This window comes from Ahaetulla prasina, chromosome 1, assembly GCF_028640845.1.
Source record: "Ahaetulla prasina isolate Xishuangbanna chromosome 1, ASM2864084v1, whole genome shotgun sequence".
NCBI classification, from domain to species: domain Eukaryota; kingdom Metazoa; phylum Chordata; class Lepidosauria; order Squamata; family Colubridae; genus Ahaetulla; species Ahaetulla prasina.
The window spans coordinates 130,970,614-130,994,353 of NC_080539.1; the positions used below are offsets into that span (position 1 = coordinate 130,970,614).

Here is a 23,740-nt window from a genome sequence, read left to right on the forward strand (position 1 = left end):
TTTAAAAATTTAAAACATTATTAAAACCCCCAATTTAAAAGCAACTATTTATGCCAGTCCTGCTTGGATGAATAAATATGTTTTAAGCTCATGACGAAAGGTCCGAAGATCAGGCACTTGACGTAAGCCAGGGGGGAGTTCGTTCCAGAGTGTTGGTGCTCCCACAGAGAAGGCCCTACTCCTGGGGGCCGCCAGCCAACATTGTTTGGCGGACGGCACCCTGAGAAGGCCCTCTCTGTGAGAGCGTACGGAATGAAACTATTCATCGTGTATTCAGTTCAAAAGTCTTCTAAGTATTTAGCAAACTGTTCCCCGACCCAAATACAATGTTATCAATTGCCCTGGCTGCCAGCAGGCTTCCAAAGACAACTTATTTCCGATAGAACTTTAACTAGTTTCATTTTTGAAAAATCATGCCTTCCAATTTATATTATTCTGCGATTAAAAATCTGCTTTGTAGACTCCTTGTTTAGTATTCCACTACCCATATTGCTGGACACAAAGCATAGGACATTTTTTCTGAAGCAACTCTACTATGGAAATTTCTTTCTTAAAACTTGAGGTGAATTCTTTTTGTTTAATAAAGGCTTGTTTGTGTCTGTTTGCTTGGTCTTTTACGTATCACTAATTACTGGCAGACAATTCTCAACAACAAATGATCTATTAGGCTTAAACTGAGCATGTAAAAACTACACTCAAAATTATTCTAAATATAGTACATCATAGCGAAACTCAACCTAAAGTGTTAACATTTAGACACAGAACTCCTAGCACAGATGAAAAAACAAATCTTCCTCAAATTGATTCTGTATGACTGGATACCAGTACTGGGTTATTTAATTTGAAAAACTTAGAATGGTTATATGCATGATTGAGTATCATTTTGACATTGGCTGACTAAAAATTTTCCTATTACAAGAAACTTCTCTTGCCATAAATCACAGGCATTAATCAAGAGATAAAGTATAACACAAATATACTTCATTGCCCTAATACAGCAAATAAAAACTTCAAATTAATGTTTACTAAAGCTTTCAAGTTATATAGCAAATGCTTGGAGTTGTTAGAAGCTATAACTATGCTAATAAAATCAAACAATCACAAATACATATTGGGAAATCACCAAATTTAGATATTTTTCCAGTAATAGCATAGGAAAGGGCATACTTATAAGTTGGCCATAAAACATTAAAAACAAAAAAGTATATTATTTTTCTCTTAAATCATTTGCCAACCACTTGATTCTGTATCAGGGGAAACATTTTAATAACTACTTTAGCAATTGTGATTTGTGCCTATCTAAAAATTCCACTTTGCAATCCTTCCACATTCTTGTTCATCTTCATTAGCCAAAAAACAGTATATTTTTTAAAAAAACAGATAATGTTCATTATGTTCTGTATGAGTTGTCAACACACTTTGTTGCAAATATTATTTTAAAAGTTGTATTTGAGAAATTCTTATTGGCCTCAGAGAAACATTAATGTTAAGGGGGGCCTGCACTTTCTAGATAGTACGACCAAAGTCTGTTAGAAAAATACATGTATAAGCAGAAAATGTGGCATTTCTTTAATTATAAAGGTAATGAAGGTAAACCCAATCAAAATGAATCCTTTGCTTTTTCTTCCTCTAAACTATCTCCCTAACTGTCACATATTCAAGAAGAACCAGGTTAGTCCAATCTTTTGGATTGTAGCAATACTTTCACTATTTTTAAAATTTCTTTATGTGCCCTAAGACAGAGAAAACATGTTTCTATAAACAAGAAAATAACGGAGTAGATTTTCAATTAAAAAAAACGCAATGACATAAATTTTCATTTACATCCAACTTTAAAAAGACAGATAAATAAATAGGCAGACCAGAATAAAACCATCATGTAAATATGTCAATTCTATAGCAATTAAAATAATATTGAACTGTATTTAGTCACTCAGTAACCATGAAAGGCTTTTCTTTTCTTGATTTAAAGTGAATAAATTACTGATGATTAAAGTTTGAGACTGAGTTCAAAATTCCATCCATCTAATCTATTTCTGTCCCTATTTTAAAAATGTACATGGTGATCATATTCTCTTGACTTGTGAGTTGCAGGGTGATAACGTTTAAGGTGTTGGTTGTATTCCAAACCAAAGATTTCACACGAACAAATAAAATCATGGGGAGGAATTTGGGCTTTAAAATTCAGATCTATAATAAAATAATCAATCATATTATACATAAGGCAACCTAAAGAAACAATCTATCCACAGTACCTTCAATCCATATGGAAGTTTTCATTAATACTTATACAGTATAGACACAACTAAGTGGACTTAAGCTGAATTCATATTTTCACAAATAGCTTTGCTCCTATATAGCAAATTATTAAAAAGAAAGAATATTCTTAAAAATTGAATTCTTACCTGGCTATATTAGACATAATATGGTCACTTCCAAATTTGGAGTAAAATGTATATATTTGAACATATTGTTCAATGTTGGTCCACTACCAGAATCAGTTATTTCATTGAATTGTTTTTTATACTTTCCAAGTAACAAATCTGTAACACTTTTATCAAATGAAAACACATAAACTATAATTATTGTTAGCTTTTAACACAGAATGTTAAAATTATTAGTTCTTCAGTTTAGTTATATTAAAAAGCTGGCAAGTTTTATTTTAGAGAAATGCAATATTAAACTATGTTTTGCTTGTGGTTCCATATCTCCTGGAAAGCAATGTATCATTTTTACATTCACAAATAACATTTTTTGCACAATAAACTCACAAGGCATGTATCCTGCAGAGCAAAGGCATTTATCCATAAATACAGGTCAAATAGATGTACACTGCCATCTAGACAATATTTAGAGAGCAGCAGTCCTTCTGTGAATAAGTTGTAATAATCAAACTAGTGCATCCAATTCTTGTTATTATAAATGCATTAAAACATAGTAATGTATGTTCTTTGAACAGAAAGAGTATAGTAATATTCAATATGTTGAGAGAGTACAAATAAATCTATGCAGAAAAAAATTGTATTTTTCTCTAGAGTTATTTAATGTACAAGATAATTCAAGTATTGTATGTGGTAAATAGAATCATTAATTGTCCAAGGTAACTTGTTGCATGACAAATCCTAATGAATTAACTTCAGACTTATCTGAAGATACATCTACATAATTTAAAAACAAAAATACTAAATATTAAAGATATTCAGAACTGCTCCTTAAAGAGAAATTGAATTTTTTAAAGAATACTTTTTAAATTCCCCACATTTAAAATATTTTATTAGCTGTCCAATAGTAATTTCAAGAATACAATGAAACAGTTTCATTTTTAAGGAGCAATATAGTGTTGTATGAAGATCTGATTCAGATATTTAATCTCAAGAAAATTATTGGATACTCCAAACTGTTCACTTTCCCAACACTGAACTTTTCTAAAATTTGATCCAAATTAGGGCTCAACTGCATATTTCACTGCCTACTTTTATATAGATAATGTTGCTATTAGGATAATACTCTGCTGAATATATTTCAGTTTATGTATAGGAAAACAGCTGTAGTAAGGAGGCAATATTTTTTTGTAATAGTGTTGAAACATTATGGAACAATCCTCATCTGGAGATTCGAGAAATTCTCATACTGGAATGCTTTGTCAAAAATTAAAAAGAAAATCCACCCAGCTTTCTAATTATTTTTCTAGCTACTCTATAATGATCCTTCATTTTAAATTTGCTGGCCTTATCTTTGTTACTGTTAGCATTACCCTAACATAAGCCACTTGAATATCATCAAATGAAAAACAGTTGCACATAATTTCTTTGATCTTAGGAAAAAATAGTAATAATGTAATTTTATTTCAAAACGTTCAGGAAAGGAATAAAATGTGTTATCTCAATTTTCTAGTCAAGATCTAGCCAAGAACTTTTTCACCTAGTAATAACTGGATCAAAACGGAAATTATTCTCCTAATGCCTCTGCTTTCAACCCAATGAACCCAGCTCTTTTTAATTTCATAAGGATACACTGCATACATTGCAAGTTTCAAATCTCCCAAACCAATCATAGTTCCCATTTTAAAACGTTGAAAAACCTAATTATGCTTTCACATATATTCTATTCTGTATATTCTCACAAGTACACATCAACATTGCCAGGTTAACATCTCAATTGGCTAGAATCCATTAATTTTGTATTCACATTTTTGGTATGTCAGACTGAGCTGTTCTGGATAGATTTAAAATTCTTATCTAGCAATAAAATAGTACTATGAACTGCTATAAGCACATTCAGGCCTTGTCATAATTTTCAGGCAATTTGGAAAAGTAGAGGATGATGAAACGTCTAGAAAAACACAAAAATGCCCCTCAGGTTTTCTGTATAAGAAAAGTACTGAAATAAGGAAAGATAAAAGAAATTACATATTATGCATGACAGCTCTAGTTCTAACTGCAGGGAATTATTTTATTAGAGATGTCATGATGATGCCTGCTTGTTCTTACTTCTCTCCTGCAAAGTATTTTAAAAAGGATTACAATAGCCATCAGTTTGGGAATGTGTTATCTTTCTCATGTCTTCCTAGGACAGTTTCCTTCTTTTCCATCCAACCTTTTCCTGTCAATTTTCCTAAAATCTTTTTCTCAGTTTGCCTGTTTATTTAGCTTTTGCTTCAGTCTATATTGCTTGTTAAATGTAGTTTTACCTCAGAAATGTGTGGGACAATTTTAAGACACATGGACTTCATTTCCCATAATTCTGCAGCCAGCATGTTGCTAAGGTTAAGAAACCTGCTCTAGAATGTCCCCATTGTCTATCCCACTGTACAACATTCTATGTTCTTTAAATAATATTCCTAGAACTTATTAAATAATGCAAACTTTATTTAATTTACAAAAAATATCTAACCACTATAGGCTTCTTTTTAAAATTGGGACATTACTTACATAAGGAAGCGTTTGCATTTACAGGTTTCTAGGGGCAGCATGATAATCTCTCATCATCAGGTAGTTTTTATTACAAACAATGGAAAAAAGAACCCGAAGATGGATGTGTCTCCCCTATGAGTGATCTATGTGTCTGAAATGCCAAATGCTTTCTTTGCTAACAAGGGTTATTATGCATACAGATTTCACTCCATTCTGTCAAAAAGCTTAATAATTTATCACCATTTCTTAATTCTGCAATGATAATCAACAGGGGAGGAAGTCTTAGACTGCTAGTTACAAACCAAATCAAATGAAGTAGCCTCTGAAATGGTTTTACCTGACTTCTTCCCAAATTGCTGATAAAGCCAGCCAGAATAAATCTAATCAGTTTAATTTTCAAATAGCAACAAAATATTAGAAGTTCCAACTGTCTGTCAGTGATGGAGAATTTGGGTAAATGCTTCAAATATTTCCATATATATGTATAAATTAAATTTATAATTGTAGGGTCTCCTGCTTGGGCAGGGAGTTGGACTAGATGACCTGCAAGGTCCCTTCCAACTCTGTTAATCTGTTTACTTTTCACATAGTCCTCTGATATTTAAATTTTCCATCAAAAATGTCTTGGAGAATGCCACATTTCTTATAAAAGGGATCGGTTAGCCAAAATCAAGTATGTCTGGGGTTTTTTTTATTACAAACTATTGAAATGATCACATCCAGCCTCTCAAGCAAGCCATCTGTTTACATCAGGGGTGTCAAACTCAAGGCCCGGGGGCCGGATTCGGCCAGTGATGTGGTCAGATCAGGACCGTGGGGCTGTCCTGGTCTACCCAATCCAAAGAGGAAAGATCAGGCCAGCGTGGCTTCGGCCCTGTCTACCCAGTGTGAAGAGGAAACATGCGAGCAGTTTGGGGAGTGGCATCAAGCTGTCTACGCCCACCAGGTTGGCCACACCCACCCAATCGGCCATGCCCGCCCAGTCTCCCGAGGTCAACCACAGTCCTGATGCAGCCCTCAATGAAACTGAGTTTGACACCCCAGTTTACATGAAAGAATTTCTCTTACTCTCCTTATTAATGCACCTGTAATGTACTTGTCAATCTATACTAGAGGATCCTTCAGAACTTCCAAGTGATTTTTGGAGAACGCCAGACAACCTGCATGAATACAATAACCAATGATGATATATACAATCTACTGCATTTAGGATCAATACATACATAACAAGTCTACTGTAAAAACTGTAACATACATTTGTCAATTAAGGCAAAAAAGTAGACCACAGGTCTCTTGATTACAATTTATTAAGTTCAACCTGAGCCTTGATTTGCATGATAAAACAAGTTAGCAGTCTCATGTGCAAAATTGGGAAAGAATCAAAATAAATATTTTACAACAATCACATGGCCATATTGAACTCAACACCTGACAGAATTTTGGCTTGATGACTAGTCAGGTGAGTATCCAGAAAAGAATCTTGAATGGTTATTCCTGATAAAGATAAAACAAAATAAGCCCAAGTTTAATGGCAACCATTCTGTAGATAGCAGTTGAATTTTCTTTCTTCATTCACCTTTAAAAGAACAGAAATAAAATATGTTATAGATTTTGTTTAAATATCATTTACGGTAAGTAAACACTTTGAACTACCGTATATACTCGAGTATAAGCCGACCCGAATATAAGCCGAGGTACCTAATTTTACCACAAAAAACTGGGAAAAACTATTGACTCGAGTATAAGCCTAGGGTGGGAAATGAGGCAGCTACTGGTCAATGTAAAAAATAAAGATAGAGCCAAGTAAAATAACATGAATATTTATTTGAACGAAAAACAATAAAAGTGCAAAAGGGGATCCCCAAAAAGAATATGGTATCAAAAATACAGTATCTTTAAAAGTAACAGCAACCAAGCTAACGAGAGCTAAAATCCCTCAAAACTGGAGTTCTCCTCATCATCATCTGTTTGTCCAAACAGAGCTTCAGCTACTTCAGCTTCTGTGATGTTATCCGCATATACGTTGTCGTCATCACTGAGTTCAGTCGTCATCATCACTGCTGTCACTCTCATACAATGCGCTGTCTTCACTGCCATCCATAGCATTACTAATGCCACATTTCTTGAAGGCACGTTGCACCATGTCCTCTGGAATATCTTCCCATGCATCACGAACCCACTGTGCTATTAGTTCTATGTCTGGCTTTCTCAGATTTCCAACTTTTGTCAGACGAGCTTGACCAGATGTCATCCATTCATGCCACATCCTTCGCACACGGTCCTTGAAAGGTTTATTTAAACTGACATCTAGGGACTGCAATACAGATGTAAGCCCACCTGGAATAACGGCCAAAGTGACTTGAGATGACTTTGCCAATTTTTTTATGTCATCAGATGTGTGGGCTCTGAACATATCCCAAACTAACAGTGATCTTCTAGTCCAGTCCCCACTCCTCAAGCAAGAGATCCTATACTGTTTCAGACAAAGGATTGTCCAGTCTGTTCTTTAAAAACCCTCCAGGAATGAAGTGTCCAATAAGGTTCAAATTGCAAGTAGTCCTCAATTTAAGACTGCAATTGAGCCCAAAACGTTGTTTTGTTATTTTTCCCTAACCGTGTATGTATCCCCTGCCCCCATTTCGTCAGGCTGCCATCAAAAGCGAAGCACGGCTGAATATTATTATTATTATTATTATTATTCATTATCATCATTATCATCATCATCATCATCATCACCATCATCATTATTATTATTATTATCATTATCATTATTATCATTATTATTATTATTATTATTATTATTATTATTATTATTATTATTATTATTATTATTATTATTATTATTATTATTATTATTATTCCGCCCTTCTCCCGAAGGACTCAGTGCGGTGAAGTAAGATTCAACAGCGGCAAGGAGGAGCTGGCTCTGTGTTTGTGTGTGTGTAGTATGCGCGTTGGCGCCCTGTTTCCTGGTGCTCTGCTCCTGACCCCAGTGGCAGTCCTTACTCTCTCTCTCCTCTTTCTTTCCTTCTAGTTCCCCAGTTCAGAGCTCGGACTGCTCTTATTTTCACTCCCCTTTCTTTCTTTCCTTCCTTACACCAGCCGCCCACCTATGCCAAGGTCTCCCTGGCTTTTTCGCTCTCTGTAAGCAGCGGCTTCTCGGCAGCGTCGCCCCCCGCCTCCAATTGGTTTGGAGAAGGAAAGCTAATTTGCTGATCTGCGCGAGGGTCGGTTTCTTTTGCCTCCCTTCTTCTTCCTCACTCGGGGGAATGAAACGCAAAGTATAGTTAGCCTGAAAAAAAACTGAACCGTGTGACTGGCGGGAGAGAAGGACAGCGCCGGGAGGGGCGGGGGGAGAAATCGTTTATTCTTGCCATATTTCTCCGCTTTCCAAGAGGCTTTTTCTTTTTCACCTCTTTCTCCCCACCTCCCCAATTTCCATAGGGGGAAAAAAAAAACCTGGGAAAAACTTGGCAAAAAATAAAATAAAATAAAAAGTACTGAGTGCAAATGTTTTTTTTTTATACTGTAGTTGGAGTTTTCCACGTTTCTTTCACATTCCGAGGGCGAGAGGAGGACGAGTAAGAGGAGGGCGAGGTGACAACGCCTCCGCCCCTCCGAGGGCGAGAGGAGGACGAGTGAGAGGGGGGCGAAAATGTCGAACGCCCCCTCCGCCCCCCGCCCCCTCCGCCGACCACCGCCGCCGTCGCCATCAAAAAGCGGCGGAAGAAAACGCCGGAGGCCAGCCGCCGCCCCAAAACGAGCCGGCCGAGCTGGCAAAGCATGCCGGCAGCATTTGGGCTCGTCCTGCCGGCCCAGCTGCAAGGGTAGACTCGAGTATAAGCCGAGGGGGCGCTTTTCAGCACAAAAAACGTGCTGAAAAACTCGGCTTATACTCGAGTATATACGGTATTTAGTTTGCTTTCCCAAGCATTCTTGTTTAAAAATAAGTGCTATTAAATACAATAACATGCAAAAGTTTAAACATCCCTAATCATACTGTAAATTTCAATATATCCTTCAGTGAACAGAACCTGAAACAATGTCTACGTGGTAGAAAGTTAACTTCCTGCAACTTTGAATGCCTGTGTACAAACCTGAATATCAGTGCACAACTGTTTATACATTACAAGTAGTAACAGTGAATTAGGGCAGAAGCAAAAGTTTGGACATCTTTCCAAACTTTCAGTGTTACAGGTTTTTTTATTGCAAAGTAATAATTTTGCAAAGTAATAACCAATTTTTTCTTATTTGGTTCTGAGATCCATTAACTGTAATCAATAAGTATACAAACAACTTTCCAGAAACTGTCAAATTTGTGTATATTGTACATGCAGTTTAACTTTGTATCATTCAGAGCCTGTGTTAACTTTCACTGAGTGAGGGATTTATTGAAATATATAATTTCATTGGAGATGCTTAAACTTGTACCTACCAATATACAGTACATCTATATAAACTTACAGGACTGACTTGTATACTCTACATTTCATATTTACCACTGCCAAAATCCAAAAGCATGTTTATCTATATACAATGCTTTGTAAGGGATATCTAGATGGACTTCTAGATCTGATGATGTTATCTAGCTGGGTAATGAAATGTCTGTGAGAAAATAGCCAAGCTCAAAGAGTGCCTTGGATGCCATATTTTAACTCTGAGCTATGAATATTCTCTTCTACTGGCTCTTTACTTTATAAAGATTTTTACGCTAAGGGTGGATGCATTGTTTTCTGACATATTATTAATAATATGGGCGACCAAATAAGAACATTATATTCTCAAGCTTACAGTTACAAAGGTTCTGGTTTTTATGGGTTCATCTTCCTGTAAAGTGACCAAGTAGACAACTGTAAGCTACATAACAATTTTTTTTAAAAAGCCTCCTATGATCAAAGAACTAAACTATGACATTCTGTGCCCCCACGCCTCCTCGAAATCAAGGACTTTTGAGCTCCAAAGTAAACAAAACACATAAAACAAGCTAGCAATGTTTACCTCAGGAGCAGATAAGTATTACTCATATTTTATCCTTTTTGTATAATATTAGAATTCTTAAGTTTCTACTACTGTCCCTTGGCTGGGCCTGCTAAACATTACTTTGAAATATTCCTTAAAGGTAAATTTATCGGAGGTTTTTTATTTCTTTTTGTTGAAGAAATGAAAAAAAACAATGACAAAAATTCAAAATGCAATTTTTTTTAATATCACAGATTATCTTGACGTATATCAGAAATGCCGGAATAACGTTCTAAAATATTTAATAATTTTTTTTTTAGCATGGCCCTTAATGACAATTACGCAAAGCAAGTTCAAGCACATTGAACTTTCTGGTTTTTCTTTGAAGACATTTTGCTTCTCATCCAAGAAGCTTTTTCAGTTCTAATTCGATGATGGGGAATGGAAGAATTTATACTCCTTGCAGACAGCTGGCCATTTGCATTCTTTTAGCAAGTTGTTAGGGTCACCTGGAGGTTTATCTCCCTAAAAGAATGCAAATGATCACCTGTCTGCAAGGAGTATAAATCCTTCCATTCCCCACCATCCAGTCAGAGCTGAAGAAACTTCTTGGATGAAAAGCGAAACGTATTCAAAAAAACCCCAGAAAGTTCAGTTGCTTCTTGAAAAAGCAACTTTGGGACAACCATGACCAGGATGACTGAGAATCTCCACTGACATTTACTTCAACCACTCTGCTCACAAGGCTGGGCCAAAGTGGATTCACCTTCTTCCTTACAAAATAAGCAAGCTGATGAACTTGTCAACTCCGAAATCAAGGACACCCAGGTCATGTGGAGAAATATCAGAAAAAAACAGAAGTAAGCCACACCATTCTTAATTTTAATATGAAGCATATTGCCCTGCTACAAAAGAAAGCAAAAGGGGTGGCATGAGAAAAAGCAGAAGAAAGCAAGGCTAAGGAATGGTTACTTTCAGGGAAAGGTACTTGAGAGGAACCGAAGCTTTGCTGAATCCATTAAACCTGTGCTTGAATACTTAAGACTAACTCACATGAGAGATTCTCCCCTGAAACTATTTCTATGACAACTTTATCTTGAAAATGCTGCATGAATTATTGATCCCCAGAATAAACCCAACAGTTATGACTAAGTCTACTGTGAAACGTGACTACTGTAGTCAAGACTGTTTTTTGGGAGCTTTGCCTGTGCTACAGCCTGACCTCTTTCAACCAATATGAAGAATTAGATCCTGATTTATGGTTTTATGAGCAAGAATAACTGTTGAGTGGTTTTCCTGATTTATGACTGCTGCTTCCTTTTCACTAGAATCCACTTAGGCTATGAAAGCCAGTCTAGGAATAAAGACAGTTTTTTCTTTCTAGAAAGGTTCCTATATACCAGCTTCTACACCAGTGGTGAAATCCAAATTTTTTTACTACCGGTTCTCTGGGGGTGTGGCTTGGTGGGCGTGGCAGGGGAAGGATACTGCAAAATCTGCATTCCCACCCCACTCCAGGGGAAGGATACTGCAAAAACTCCATTCCCATCCCACTCCAGGGGAAGGATACTGCAAAATCCCTATTCCCTCCCCACTCCTGAGGGAAGCATATTACAAAATTTTCATTCCCACCCCACTCTCAGGCCAGCCAGAGGTGGTATTTGCCAGTTCTCTGAACTACTCAAAATTTCTGCTACCAGTTCTCCAGAACCTGTCAGAACCTATTGGATTTCACCCCTGCTCCACACCTTATTTTCAACAAGGAGATACGTAATTATATATTTTTATTAAAGAGAGGTAGGCAACCTGTGGTAGCTCACATGTTGCTGTATTGACCAATTCCAGGATAGTCTGCCATACGTTCAATGATGAAGGATGCTATCTCTATCAGAGATATCTTTAAAGCTGAAATTCACTTACTTTTCTTATAAATAAGGCACTTCCAGCTTTATTTCTTCCTATTTTTCATGTTAAACAATATAGCATCTATTGGTAAAACTGAGTATACTGCATTTCTAATGTGAGTTTAATAGCACAAACAGCTCAAATCAAGGTTTAAGTTTGTAACCTGAGATCTTACTGCATTTTTCCCTATTGAAACTAAGGGTGAAAATGAAAAGTAAAATAATACCCCAAATCTTTCTGCATCCAAAACACCACCTGAAGTTATGCTCTGGATCTTTCAGTCCTATTTCCACTCTTAAAATTCCCCTCCACTCCTATGCCCCCCTCAATCATCATCATCTTTTTGGTAACATGGTTACAGACTTTCCAGAGCTTAGGAGGAACAAGTTGCAGCCATCAATCTCAGGGAAATTGCTCGATCTTGTCCTAAGTGTTGATTGTAAACCTATTAATTTATTCTCTAAATCAGGGGTGTCAAACTCACGTCATCACAGAGGTGTCATGTGACATATTGGGACTTTTTTCCTTTCACTAAACCGGGTGTGGGCCAGGAGTTTGACAGCCCTGCTCTAAAGTAATAATCAAAATTTTACCATTTTTCCTGTACGTAGTTCAGCCACCACATTAGTGGGACTTATTCCACACAAAGCATTGTGATATTTCTAGATTAGCATGTTATTCTAATATTTTAGACTTAAATTACTTTGGGAAGTTTTTCTCACCTGGACATCAATAATTGATCATTTTCCGAACTGCATCATAGCACTTCCATTTGTCTGGGATATAGAATGGTTCAAAGATATGAGGAAATGGAGTGTCATAACCACATACTCTTGTAATAGGAGCTTCTAGATTCAAGAAACATTCCTCCTGTTAAAATAAAACAGTAAGAAAGTGAGTGAAGTCTATAAGATCATTCTTCACATTTTAATACTTACTAAAATATACCACATTGACATTCCTGAAATTCAAGATATAACCCTAGGAGAAAATTAAATCTTCATGGAAAATCCATTGAAGTTATCTAAAAACAGAACATGCATATGCAAAGCAATATATATGGAGAGATAGGATCACCAGATATTAAAAACAAACAGAACGACAGTGGCTGATGTGTTTTCTAAGGACATATGAAAAAGGTTTTCCTAAAGACAAACTGCTCAACAGCAGCAAATAATTTTTTCCTAGAAATACAATTTCACATTCTTCATTTGATCTGTATCATATTGATCTAAATACAAATTTTATTTGGAAAATTGAAATAAATAACCTGTCATGAAACAAATTTTAGGAATAGTTTACATTGCTTCTGTAACATATATACAATAAATCAAATAATATATGAGAAGCCAATGTGAAATCTACACAGATTATAGAGAACAGAACTTCAAGTAGTGGAAGCAAGGGAGTGGAAATGCAGTTGTACAAGTAATTTTCAATTATAGGACGCTCAATTTCATCTAAATGCAAGCATTAAAAATTAAAACTGATTATTCTACTAATTTGCTAATTCAAAATGAGTTTGAACAGAAGATGTTAAATCTTGTTCTAATTATGAATATGTCTCATTTTTCTACTACCCGAGTTAAAAAATTGCCTTGATTAAAATTCAGATGTGGAATGTCTAGGATCTCATCTCAAATTGTCCTGTGCATTTCTGTTTCTGACAGCTAAACTAATCGATAGAGGTCATCATTAAGATGGGAAACTGTCTTAATGTCTCTGGATAAATGAAGAGATATAAATTAAATATGTTCTTAAAATTATTTGTTTTCTTTTGTTTTTAACTTCAATAAACAAAAACAAGTGCTTAAAACCTAACTCTTTTTTAAGCATCGTAAATGTTTATCAAATTCAACAATCCATTTTTTCCTGACTCATATAAAAATACTCAAATTTAATTTCAATACTTTCATAATGTTGGTTAGTTTAGATCAATATGAATTTCTGCAGAATCTTAACATAACTAAACTGTAGAGTTATATTCATTTTATGGTTAGGTATCTTAAAATTTATTCTAATATGCTTATTATCAAACAATTGTAAATATATAAAATAAGCGCAGAAACAGCAGGTTATTATTCCACAAAATACCAATATTTTTATTATAGTATCTATTTTCTCTCTGTAAACGTATTAGAGATGGGCAATCCGCTCCAGGGCTGAAATGTTTCAGTCCCAAACATTTGTTTTGATCTTGGACACCTGTTCTAAGGTAAAATTCCTAGAGAAGTTCTAGAAGACTACCAGAAGCTCTTTCAACTTTGCAATGAGGCATTTCTTATGAGAATTTTCAAGTCAGATTGCATTTTAAGGTCAAGTACTGTGGAACACTACCAATAAGGGCACAAGATACATTGGCAAAAGATGCTATGGCAGGGGTCTCCAACCTTGGCAACTTTAAGCCTGGTGGACTTCAACTTCCAGAATTTCCCAGCCAGCAAAGCTGAAGTCCACCAGGCTTAAAGTTGCCAAGGTTGGAGACCTCTGTGCTATGGGGTCAGGATATTTTAACTATGTGTTAGAGATGTTTAAGTGCTTTCTATGAATGCACATAAATATATCTAATGCCTACATTTTAGGAGAGCATTTCATTTCGGAGATCAGAGAAATGTAGAATAATAAAAAAACTAAGACCCACACATTTTGATTTGCTAATCATTTAAATCTCATGTCAAATCCTTATTCACATATGCTTTTGATGTGTGAACTGGTTTGTCAGATGGGTACTGTATGTTTATTTATAATCCAAGACTAATCATTAAAGTGGCATACAAAAATGTTGTGAATGAAGGAATCAAAGTTTTTTAATTATTTGTTTTTCTGTTTGGAAGGGAAATGTATTTATAACATTTATATTAATTGCTAATCTTCTAATCAATGCTGGGCAGTTCCCAATCAAGAATTAAAACAACATATAAAATCATCTTAAAATTATAAAAGTAAAAAGATTAAACATTAAAAACAACAAAAATGTAATCCTGCTTTCTTTCAGGAGCTTAATGCAACAGAGGGTTCCCGCCTCTCATTTTATCCCTCAAACGCCATCCCTGGAAAGTAGCTTGGGCTCTAAGAAAGACTCTGGGGCTAAGATACTCAGGGAACATCTTAGCTCATAGATTTGAGCTGGGTCTCTGTATATTAATTACAGTGCAATTTTTCAATTCCCTTTTTAATTTTATTTAACCTTTTGTTAATTATTTATCCACTATTCATGAGAAAATAGTGAGATATTTTTTTTAAAAAAACTATCATATTAGCAATATTACATGTAAAATGCTAAATTATATTTCAATAGTGAAGCAGAAGAGATAGTGTATACTGCCCCTCTCCTTATAGCACTGATAAAAGTTTCCTACATAAAACTACACATGTGTAGCAAATACAGAGCTGGCATAAATTCAAAGCCAATCCTACCCAATTATATATCTTTGAAATTAAAGTTTGTTTAAAAGTTATGGCAAACGTCTACAAATTATTATGTAAGTGTCCTTATGGGATTATATATCTTTGAAATTTTATGGCAAACTTCGAACTAAAAATTATGTAAGTATCTCAATGTAATCATGTTAAAACTGTGTTAAGACTCAGCTATTTACATTAATGTTTCTCAGGCTAACTGTAGATTTGTTAAATAGTCACCTCATAATTAATTCAGACTTTGTTTTCTTTGAGAAACTGCAAGGATTCAAAATAATCAGCAAGAACAGAGTTATCTGATCATATAGCCCTACAAACAGAATACTCAATCTTGGAACGATCACCTATGCAGGATCAGCAGAAATGAGTCTGCAAGTTAGTCCATTATAGGAAGATCACTTGATTCAAATAAGGCAAACCTTGTAGACTTGTTTTATACCTACTGAAAAATGAATTTCTTTAAAATCAAAACTTTTTAGACTTACCATTAATATATCTATTTCAAAAACAGATTTAAGACTTTGAGTGTTATTTTTTACCAATCAATGCAAGTATAATGTTATACACTATTTATTAGCTTCTTTTTAAATTGCTTTCTGAATACAGTCAACACATATAAAACACTACTTTTGGCTCTGGAGTTGTAATCTAAGAAAATCTGCATAAAATCACAGTCCTGCCGACAAATAGATGATTGGAAATAAAAATATTACCCAAAATTTTAAACACAGAAAAAAGTAAAAGAACTTTCAGACAGCTGTTTGCAAAACTATTTAGTATTTTGGCAGTAAATTCTCCAGCATTTGTTCTGCTAGTACCAAACATATTTGAAACCTTGAATAATACCAAAGATAGCATCTAATTTACAATGATCCAGCTAGGAGAACCACAGCAATTTTATGATTCCAATCAAGCTTCTTCAAAAATGTCAACCTTAGACATGAGACCACTTCTCAAAGTCAGACCCCCACTTAGAACACAGAAGGCTAAATGAAAGAATATTGTAAATATGCTCCCTTTGTATTGTGGGGTTCAAATAACTCTCCCTCAGCCTGATTCACAACACAGGTGCTGTGAAGAAAGCAGGAGGAATGAGTATTAGAGACATTCGCCACTTTTTGAGTTATTTATAAATTTAATAAAGTGGGGCTAAAACAAAACAAACTTAATTAAATTAAATACTCCTCCAACCATTTCAGAGCATAGGGCTGGTTCCAGAGATGCCCATTCATGAATCAAAAGATTTCCTTTGGAAGTGTTTTTCAGGAAACACAGGGGAAAGGACAGATCGGTCTAAATTGTCTCTGCAAATTTCATTGGTAGGTTTTCTTATAAATAGAAATCAATTTATATGATGCCTGTGTCCAACACTTATAAGGAGGAGTAACACTTATAAGGAAAAGCTTATAAAGCTTTTCATGCCATTGCACAATATGGGAAGAGAGTATGAAACATAAAACAATTAAGACTTAAAGGTCCAGAGTGAATTTGTATTGTATGAGGTCACAAAGAGTCTAGTATAATTCCAGCAAAATCCTATGCTAGTGGAAATGCTATTTCTGCTTATCTGCTTTTCTCATATAACATCATTCTAACCATTGCAGGACAAATTAGCCAGTTGAAAACTGGCTATATATTTTACAAACTAAACACAGACTTACAGTGAAATGTCAATAGAAGAGCAGAGTTTACAGGCACACTGCAACAGGCTTGTCAGTTTAAACTGCAGACAGTGGCATAAATATTTCACATTTTTTTCCCAAATGCATTTTAAACCTGAGTGCACTTAAAGGAAAGGTTGTTTTTTATATATATAATACGCACACCCCATTCTAATATGCACATTTTTAAAAATGAAACGTGATACTAGCCTCTTTTTAATAATACACCATTCAGTGCTAGCCACCCAAGGGGCCTTCCAGGAATGAAATGCAGAAACTTGGGCTTGTAGATAGCTCCTTTGTGTGACAATACCGAACAGGAAAAGTTTGGTTGCATGTGGATGAGCAGCCAAACTTTACATATTTAGGATTCATAAATTTTAGCTTTCCAATAAAAGCATGGAGCTTTCAAATTATTTTCTTTTTTTCAAGTTCACCATCTGAGTTGTCCTTGGACTATCATATATGCAAGCTGCTTTTTCTATTCTCTTTGGACCGCACTGACACTGTATTTTAGCTTTCCTGATATAATAAATTATAATTCTTCCCACTTGAATTAAGGTGAACAATTAAAATAAAATGAAAACTTTAAAATGGTTCACTTTTACTATTCAAGTACATTTTTATTGCTTTCAGTATATTTTTAAATTCCTCCTTGCATAATGACATGCATTCAGAGTTTTTGTTTTGCTTTATTTTTTTCTTTAGCATAACCTACATTTATTTTTCTAGAAGAGATACTTTTAAATATATGCAATTTTATATATTCGTTAATTGTCTGATGTCAGTGGTAAAACTGTCGCAATTTCTTAAGATGAGAAAAATATAGATGATATAAGATTAAATATGTATCAATAAAGGAGAATTAAATATGTATTTGTGTTTAAAGAGCCTAGGGAGACAAATCCCTAAATTTCATTCTCTCCATAAGTGAATATTCCATTTCTTGTTGATAAATACAGATACGTAATTATAGAATAGCAATTTCAACTGATAATATATATTGAATCTTTGGTAAAACGGTGAACAGTTTCCCCTCAAATGTATGAATTTCAAAATGTAGAATAACATTTTGATGTGCTGGTTTCCAGAAGCAGAAAAGAAATGCTTAAAGAAAATGTGATAATCCCTTTAGGAATTATTTATATCTATAGCGTTTCTTACAAAGCACTTGATTTAATACACTTAATTCTTAGCACATGTTATTTAAATTTGAATATGGTTTAAATTTTAAAAAATACTTGATATTGTCTTACTATTACAATTCAAAACTGTGATAATAGTTAACTGCACATGAAAAAAAAATTATCCTTCTTATATTCCAAATGTAGCGTAAATCTAGCCTTAACGGTGAGATTATTTTTAAAAGAATGCAATGGGGGAATAAGAAAGGAAAAAGAAAAACATCTGTGCTAATTCAGCTAGTACTGAATTACGAAGTACCCTTCCAGGACTAAGGATTCCCTTTTTATTAACATGAGGTAAAAAATAAAATCCTACACTAAAATGTGTTTCCTACTACAGATTCAGACAAACCAAATAGGTTTGCTGTAAATACAAAATAATTTCTGAAATCCTCTGGGCACATTGTTTCAGGTTTGATACATTTAATTCACAGTTAAATATACCGGAAGTACCCCATTAGGGCTTAAAAACATGACACCCTCAAATTGTAGCAGATAATGCAAAAATGTGTGTTCTTAATTCCTTTCATGAAGACAATATCTGATTGCTGCAGACTTTAGAAGCTAGGTTAGTGGCAATTTGTACTGAGTAAGAACAAGTACAAAAATAACACATGGTCTGTTCAGCTAGCAATGATTAATTATACCATTCTATTTGCATCTATAGAATCATCAAGCACGGTTTTAGATGGTTTGGTTTATGGTAATTAATGCAATGACCTTCAAAAGGATCTATAAATTCTAAAGCCTTACTTTATTATTAACTAAAGGCCTGGGACATTACATATACTAAAAGTATATAAAGGAGAAAAAAGACTGAAAAATCTCTTTAGAACATATTGAAGTATTAGCCTACATATGAACTTAAAACCATATTTATTTAGACTTAATTTATATTGTCATTAATTAGTTTTCTCCACTTAGCTTCTTCCCCACTTCATTTCTTTTGAACTGTACGTACCATACAGCAACCAGTAATATCAGTAAACTACATTGGCAAAAATGATCTTTAATAAGAAAACTTATCCTTTTCAAATGTGGTTTCTTAAAATGTATAGATCAATTTTAAGAACTTGATTTTTCAAACTGTTTACAAATACCAACTATGAAAAATGTTTGAAAATCATAAGTACAAATTTGAACCAATATGAAAAAAGTTTGCTATTTACCATAATGCAAGCATACAGCATAGCCAAGGGCAGCATAAGATGATTTAATATTAACTAAAAAGAAACTCATAACAAAGGAAAAGTCTAGACTGTATTTTTAAAAAATGTGTTTAAAGAATACAATGTGCTTCAGTGCAAAAGCAAATTTAATTTAATAGCTATTAATGTTTTCAAAGTCAAAATGTACACTCTCACTTGAACTAAAATGAATCTTTAAGTGTTGAATTTAAATTATCTGGCAAAGCTATTGGTTCCTGTGTGTGTGTGTGTGTGTGTGTGTGTGTGTGTGTGTGAGAGAGAGAGAGAGAGAGAGAGAGAGAGAGAGAGAGAGAGAGAGAGAGAGAGAGAGCATGGCTTCATAAAGTTGCTTTGCACATATGTCGTAATGCATCACATAAACTACTACCGTGTTTTCCTGAAAATAAGACCCTGTCTTATATTTTTGGGAACCCTGAATAAGGGCTTGGCTTTACTGCCATGCACTCAAAAGCCCGATTGGTCTTATTATCATGGGATGTCTTATTTTGGGAGAAACAGGGTATGTTGGTGGAGAAGAAAGATTTCATTTCTGTAAAGCTTCTAACAAAGGTAGAATTTGCATCTACTGTTTGTTAGGATGGGACCATTTCAATATATTTAAAATTCTTACTAAATCTGCAGTTAAGGTTAAAGTTAGAGCAATTATTAAACAAAGGTACTATTTCCATATAAATAGATATGCATATTATTACTGATTATTATCAGCATATTTGCTTTACTAAGCATTAGGGTACTGATGCAAAATTGTTATATTTCAGGCTTGCAGATTACAGGCTTATGCAGTTCAAAGATAGTTGAATTTTTGCAAGTTTTATGCAAAACCTTTCTAGCTATGAACAGTTAATGTCAGCTTGCCAGGAATCACAGGTGTATATTATCAGCTCAAAAGTGTATCACTAACAAAACAGAATAACAGAGTTTGGAAGGGTATATAAGAAATGACCAAAACACTGTTTAAATGTCTATAAAATTATTCAGAAAATCATGAAAGTTGATTAATTAAACTAATATTGGTCTGTGTTTTTATATTTTACTTTCAGGAAATGTTATGAGAAAACTTAATTCTTAATCAAATTAACATGTTCCCTAAATGACCTAAGTAAATAAGTTTTCTTCAGACAAGCACCCACCTGATGAAGTGTAGAACATGGAAAATTTGTCATTTATTCTAGACTGATATATCTCAAAACTATTTTACCTAGATATCTAAAAATAAAATGAGTGACACACTGATTTCTAATAATATAGAACCTACACAAACAGCTTCAAATTACTATTTCAGTTATTTGTAACACTGCAGAAACTTAAATATTTCAGTAAGTTGGTGAAAATAAGATATAACAATTTAAATTTATACATTTCCACAAAGTTTAGAATACTATTCTATAACAAATGAGCAACTATATAAAAACACTTTTTTAAAAAAACACTATAGACTAGCTCCTGTGAATATTTTAGAAGTTAACAAAAGCTTCGTAACAGTCCATGTTTTGGTTTTTTATACTATAAACCTACCGTATTTTTCAGAGTATAAGACACATCTTTTTCCCCCCTAAAAGAGGGTGAAAATTTGGGTGCATCTTATACACCGAATATAGCCCCGGCTACCTACTGGCCCTCACCCTTTGGCCTCTGTCTCCCAGCAATTTACCTCCTTGCAGCAAGCAGCAAGAAGGAACACCTCATTTCAGCTTCAGCACAGCCTAATTAGTACAAGTTGATTGTCGGTTGGATCAGCCTCCCAACTCTCAGCTTTTTCAGGCTGCAGGGATTGCCATTGCCTATTGCTGCGCTGGCCTCTGCTGCTTGCTGCAAGGAGGTAAATTGCTGGGAGCAGATTTTGTGTGTGGTGTATGTGCTAATCAAGCTATGCTGAAAATGAAAATGAAAGTAAAGCAGGCTGTTTGCAGTTTGCTGTAACGAGGCAAAATTGCTGGGAGGCAGAGGCAGATTTCTTTTTCTTGTTTTCCTCAACAAAAAAAGATAGATGCGTCTTATAGTCCAGAGCGTCTTATACTCCAAAAAATACGGTATATATTTCAGACCACTTGAAGATCTTAAATCTACTAGGATTACAGTTCTAAGAGATTAATTGAAGTAAAAGATCATTATTCATATTTTACTCATTTCTTTTCTTGGCCTAAAAACAATATATCTTTTCCATGAACTAAACATTACTGAACCTTTCCATACTCAGATATGCTTTTGAGTTCTTTGAAAGCTCTCTTTAAAGAAGAAAAGTAATCTTTTTTCTTTTAAAAATCAACTACTTATATAATGAATATGTACAATATTTAAATCTTTGTCATTTGGCAAATATTACCATTAATATGAATATTAACAAACATTTCCAAGCTTTTATTCTGGCTGAAATAAATTTAGTAGTTTCCTTCCTTTACTCACCTCCTCCAACTCTAACAAAATCTGTATTTTTTTGTATATATGTTTGTATATTTGTTCCCAACAGCAAACTTTTCCCAGAGATAAAGCTCTCTGAAATTCCCTACAAATAAAAGTTTTGTTACCAATCATTACAGCTAACTGTTTACATGTAATAAAATGATAGGGTTACCTTTCCAAACTGATAATGTAATAATGTTTAAATTAGAGGTAATGTGATGGTGATAAAAATAGTAAATAAAGCCATACCTACAAATAGTCTGAAATCAACAAAAATGACTTTCAATAAATTGAAATTCAAGCTGACACATCGCAGCTGAGGTCACCTTGAAGTTAAATTATCAATAGGTTCATGCATTTATTCAAAGTGTCATTATTATTATTACACTGAATTGTATCTTTCAACAATTATCTTCCATCGGAGACAGTTAAGTTCTCTCCAATTCCTTTTTAGAATTATGCTGTGAAAGGAATACTAAAAGATAATTAAAGAGATGATTGAAGATATTTGAGTGAGTGGAAATTTCTTACAAGTCTGAATGCACTCGTATGTGTCATTTTATTTAAGAGATTTGGAGATAAACACTTTATCAGAAATCAACTGGCCTGCCCCCTCTGACATACAGATACCTCTAAATGTTGAGGGGAAAAGGGCTGAAAAATTGAAAGACTATTCAGGTTTAAAAGATTGTAGACCAGTGGTCTGCATAAAATAAGGAAAATCCATAAAGAAAAAAAAAAAGTTAAAATTGTTCTCGCTGACAGCCATGTTTATTTAATTAGCTATCCCATTTCAAGACTGCTCAACTCCTTAGGTGGCTTACAAATAATGTTATTTGTAAGTATTTCTAAATACAAAGTAACTATTTAACCACATCCACTGACAGAATGAGTAGATGGCTAAGTAATCACATCAAGTATTCAGAAGATAGTCCTCAATGGAACTACATCTACATGGAGGGAAGCATGCAGTGGGGTGCCTCTAGGTTTGGTCTCTTCAACATCTTCATAAATGATCTACATGAAACAGAAGGGGAACTCATCAAATTTGCAGATAACACCAAGCTGAGGGGAATAGCCAACACTTTAGAAGACAAGCTCAAGATTCAGAAGGATCTCAATAGACTTACAAATTGGGTCCTATCCAACAAGATATATTTCAATGGTGAAAAAAGGAAGGTTCTGAACTTAGAAAAAAAAAAAGCACAAGTATAGAATAGGTGGCACCTGGCTCAACAATAGTAACCATGAAAGGGCACTAGGTGTCCTAGTGGACTACCACTTAAGTATGAGCCAGTAGTGTGCTGCAGTTGCCAATGCAGTCCTGGGCTGTATCAATAGAAGGATAGTGTCAGGACAACAAGAAGACCACACAACATACTTTTGTAAAATGATCAGAATTGCCAAGCAGTAGATCTACCAACAATTCTCTTCCCAATTAATCTATACTAATCAAGGAGAGAACCAACCTAGAACGAAGGAGAAATTTCCTGACAGTTAGACTAATTAATCAGTAGAACAACTTATCTCCAGAAGTTGTGGGTGAGCACAACTTCTTTAAGATTGTTGTCTTAAAAACACTAGAGGTGTCCACTAGGACACCTAGAGCCCTTTCTTAGTTACTACTGTTGAGCCAGGTGCCACCTATTCTATACTTGTGCTTTTTTTTTTTCTAAGTAAAGACAAGATTGGACAACCCTTTATCTGAAATGATATACAGTTTCCTGTTTGAGCATGAGGTTAGACTAGAAGACCTTCAAGGTCCCTTTCAACTCTGTTATTCTGTTCTTTTGTTAATTAGGAATTGGTTACCCAAACAAGGCAAAAAGCTAAAAATCCAACACAATAATGGAACAGAGTGCTTTTCCTACACTACCATTACAATGTAGGCTCAAAGCACCCATCCTTGATCAGATTAACTTCTAGTATTTCTCTGCTTGTCTGACTGGTTTTCCAAGAACTTAAATGATAATTTGGGAAAAGAGTCTTATTATCTACAGGTTTAGCCCACAAGCCTAGATTCTTGCATGCACATAATAAAGGTAACTTATTATTACTGAGCATCTTAATACTGGCTGCTTATTTATAAT

General features: G+C 34.4%; 1 protein-coding gene across 1 annotated transcript in view; it reads right to left on the minus strand.

Annotated features, from left to right (window-relative positions):
• Nucleotides 1-251: 251 nt before the first annotated feature.
• BCKDHB (branched chain keto acid dehydrogenase E1 subunit beta) overlaps nucleotides 252-23,740 on the minus strand; it is a 56,381-nt gene continuing 32,892 nt past the window's right edge. The window contains exons 10-11 of the mRNA XM_058175961.1: nucleotides 12,500-12,647; nucleotides 252-6,489 (exon numbers count right to left, since the gene is read on the minus strand). Coding sequence (XP_058031944.1) covers nucleotides 12,507-12,647 — 141 coding nt within the window. The 3' untranslated portion in view covers nucleotides 252-6,489; nucleotides 12,500-12,506. The remainder of the gene's footprint in view (nucleotides 6,490-12,499; nucleotides 12,648-23,740) is intronic.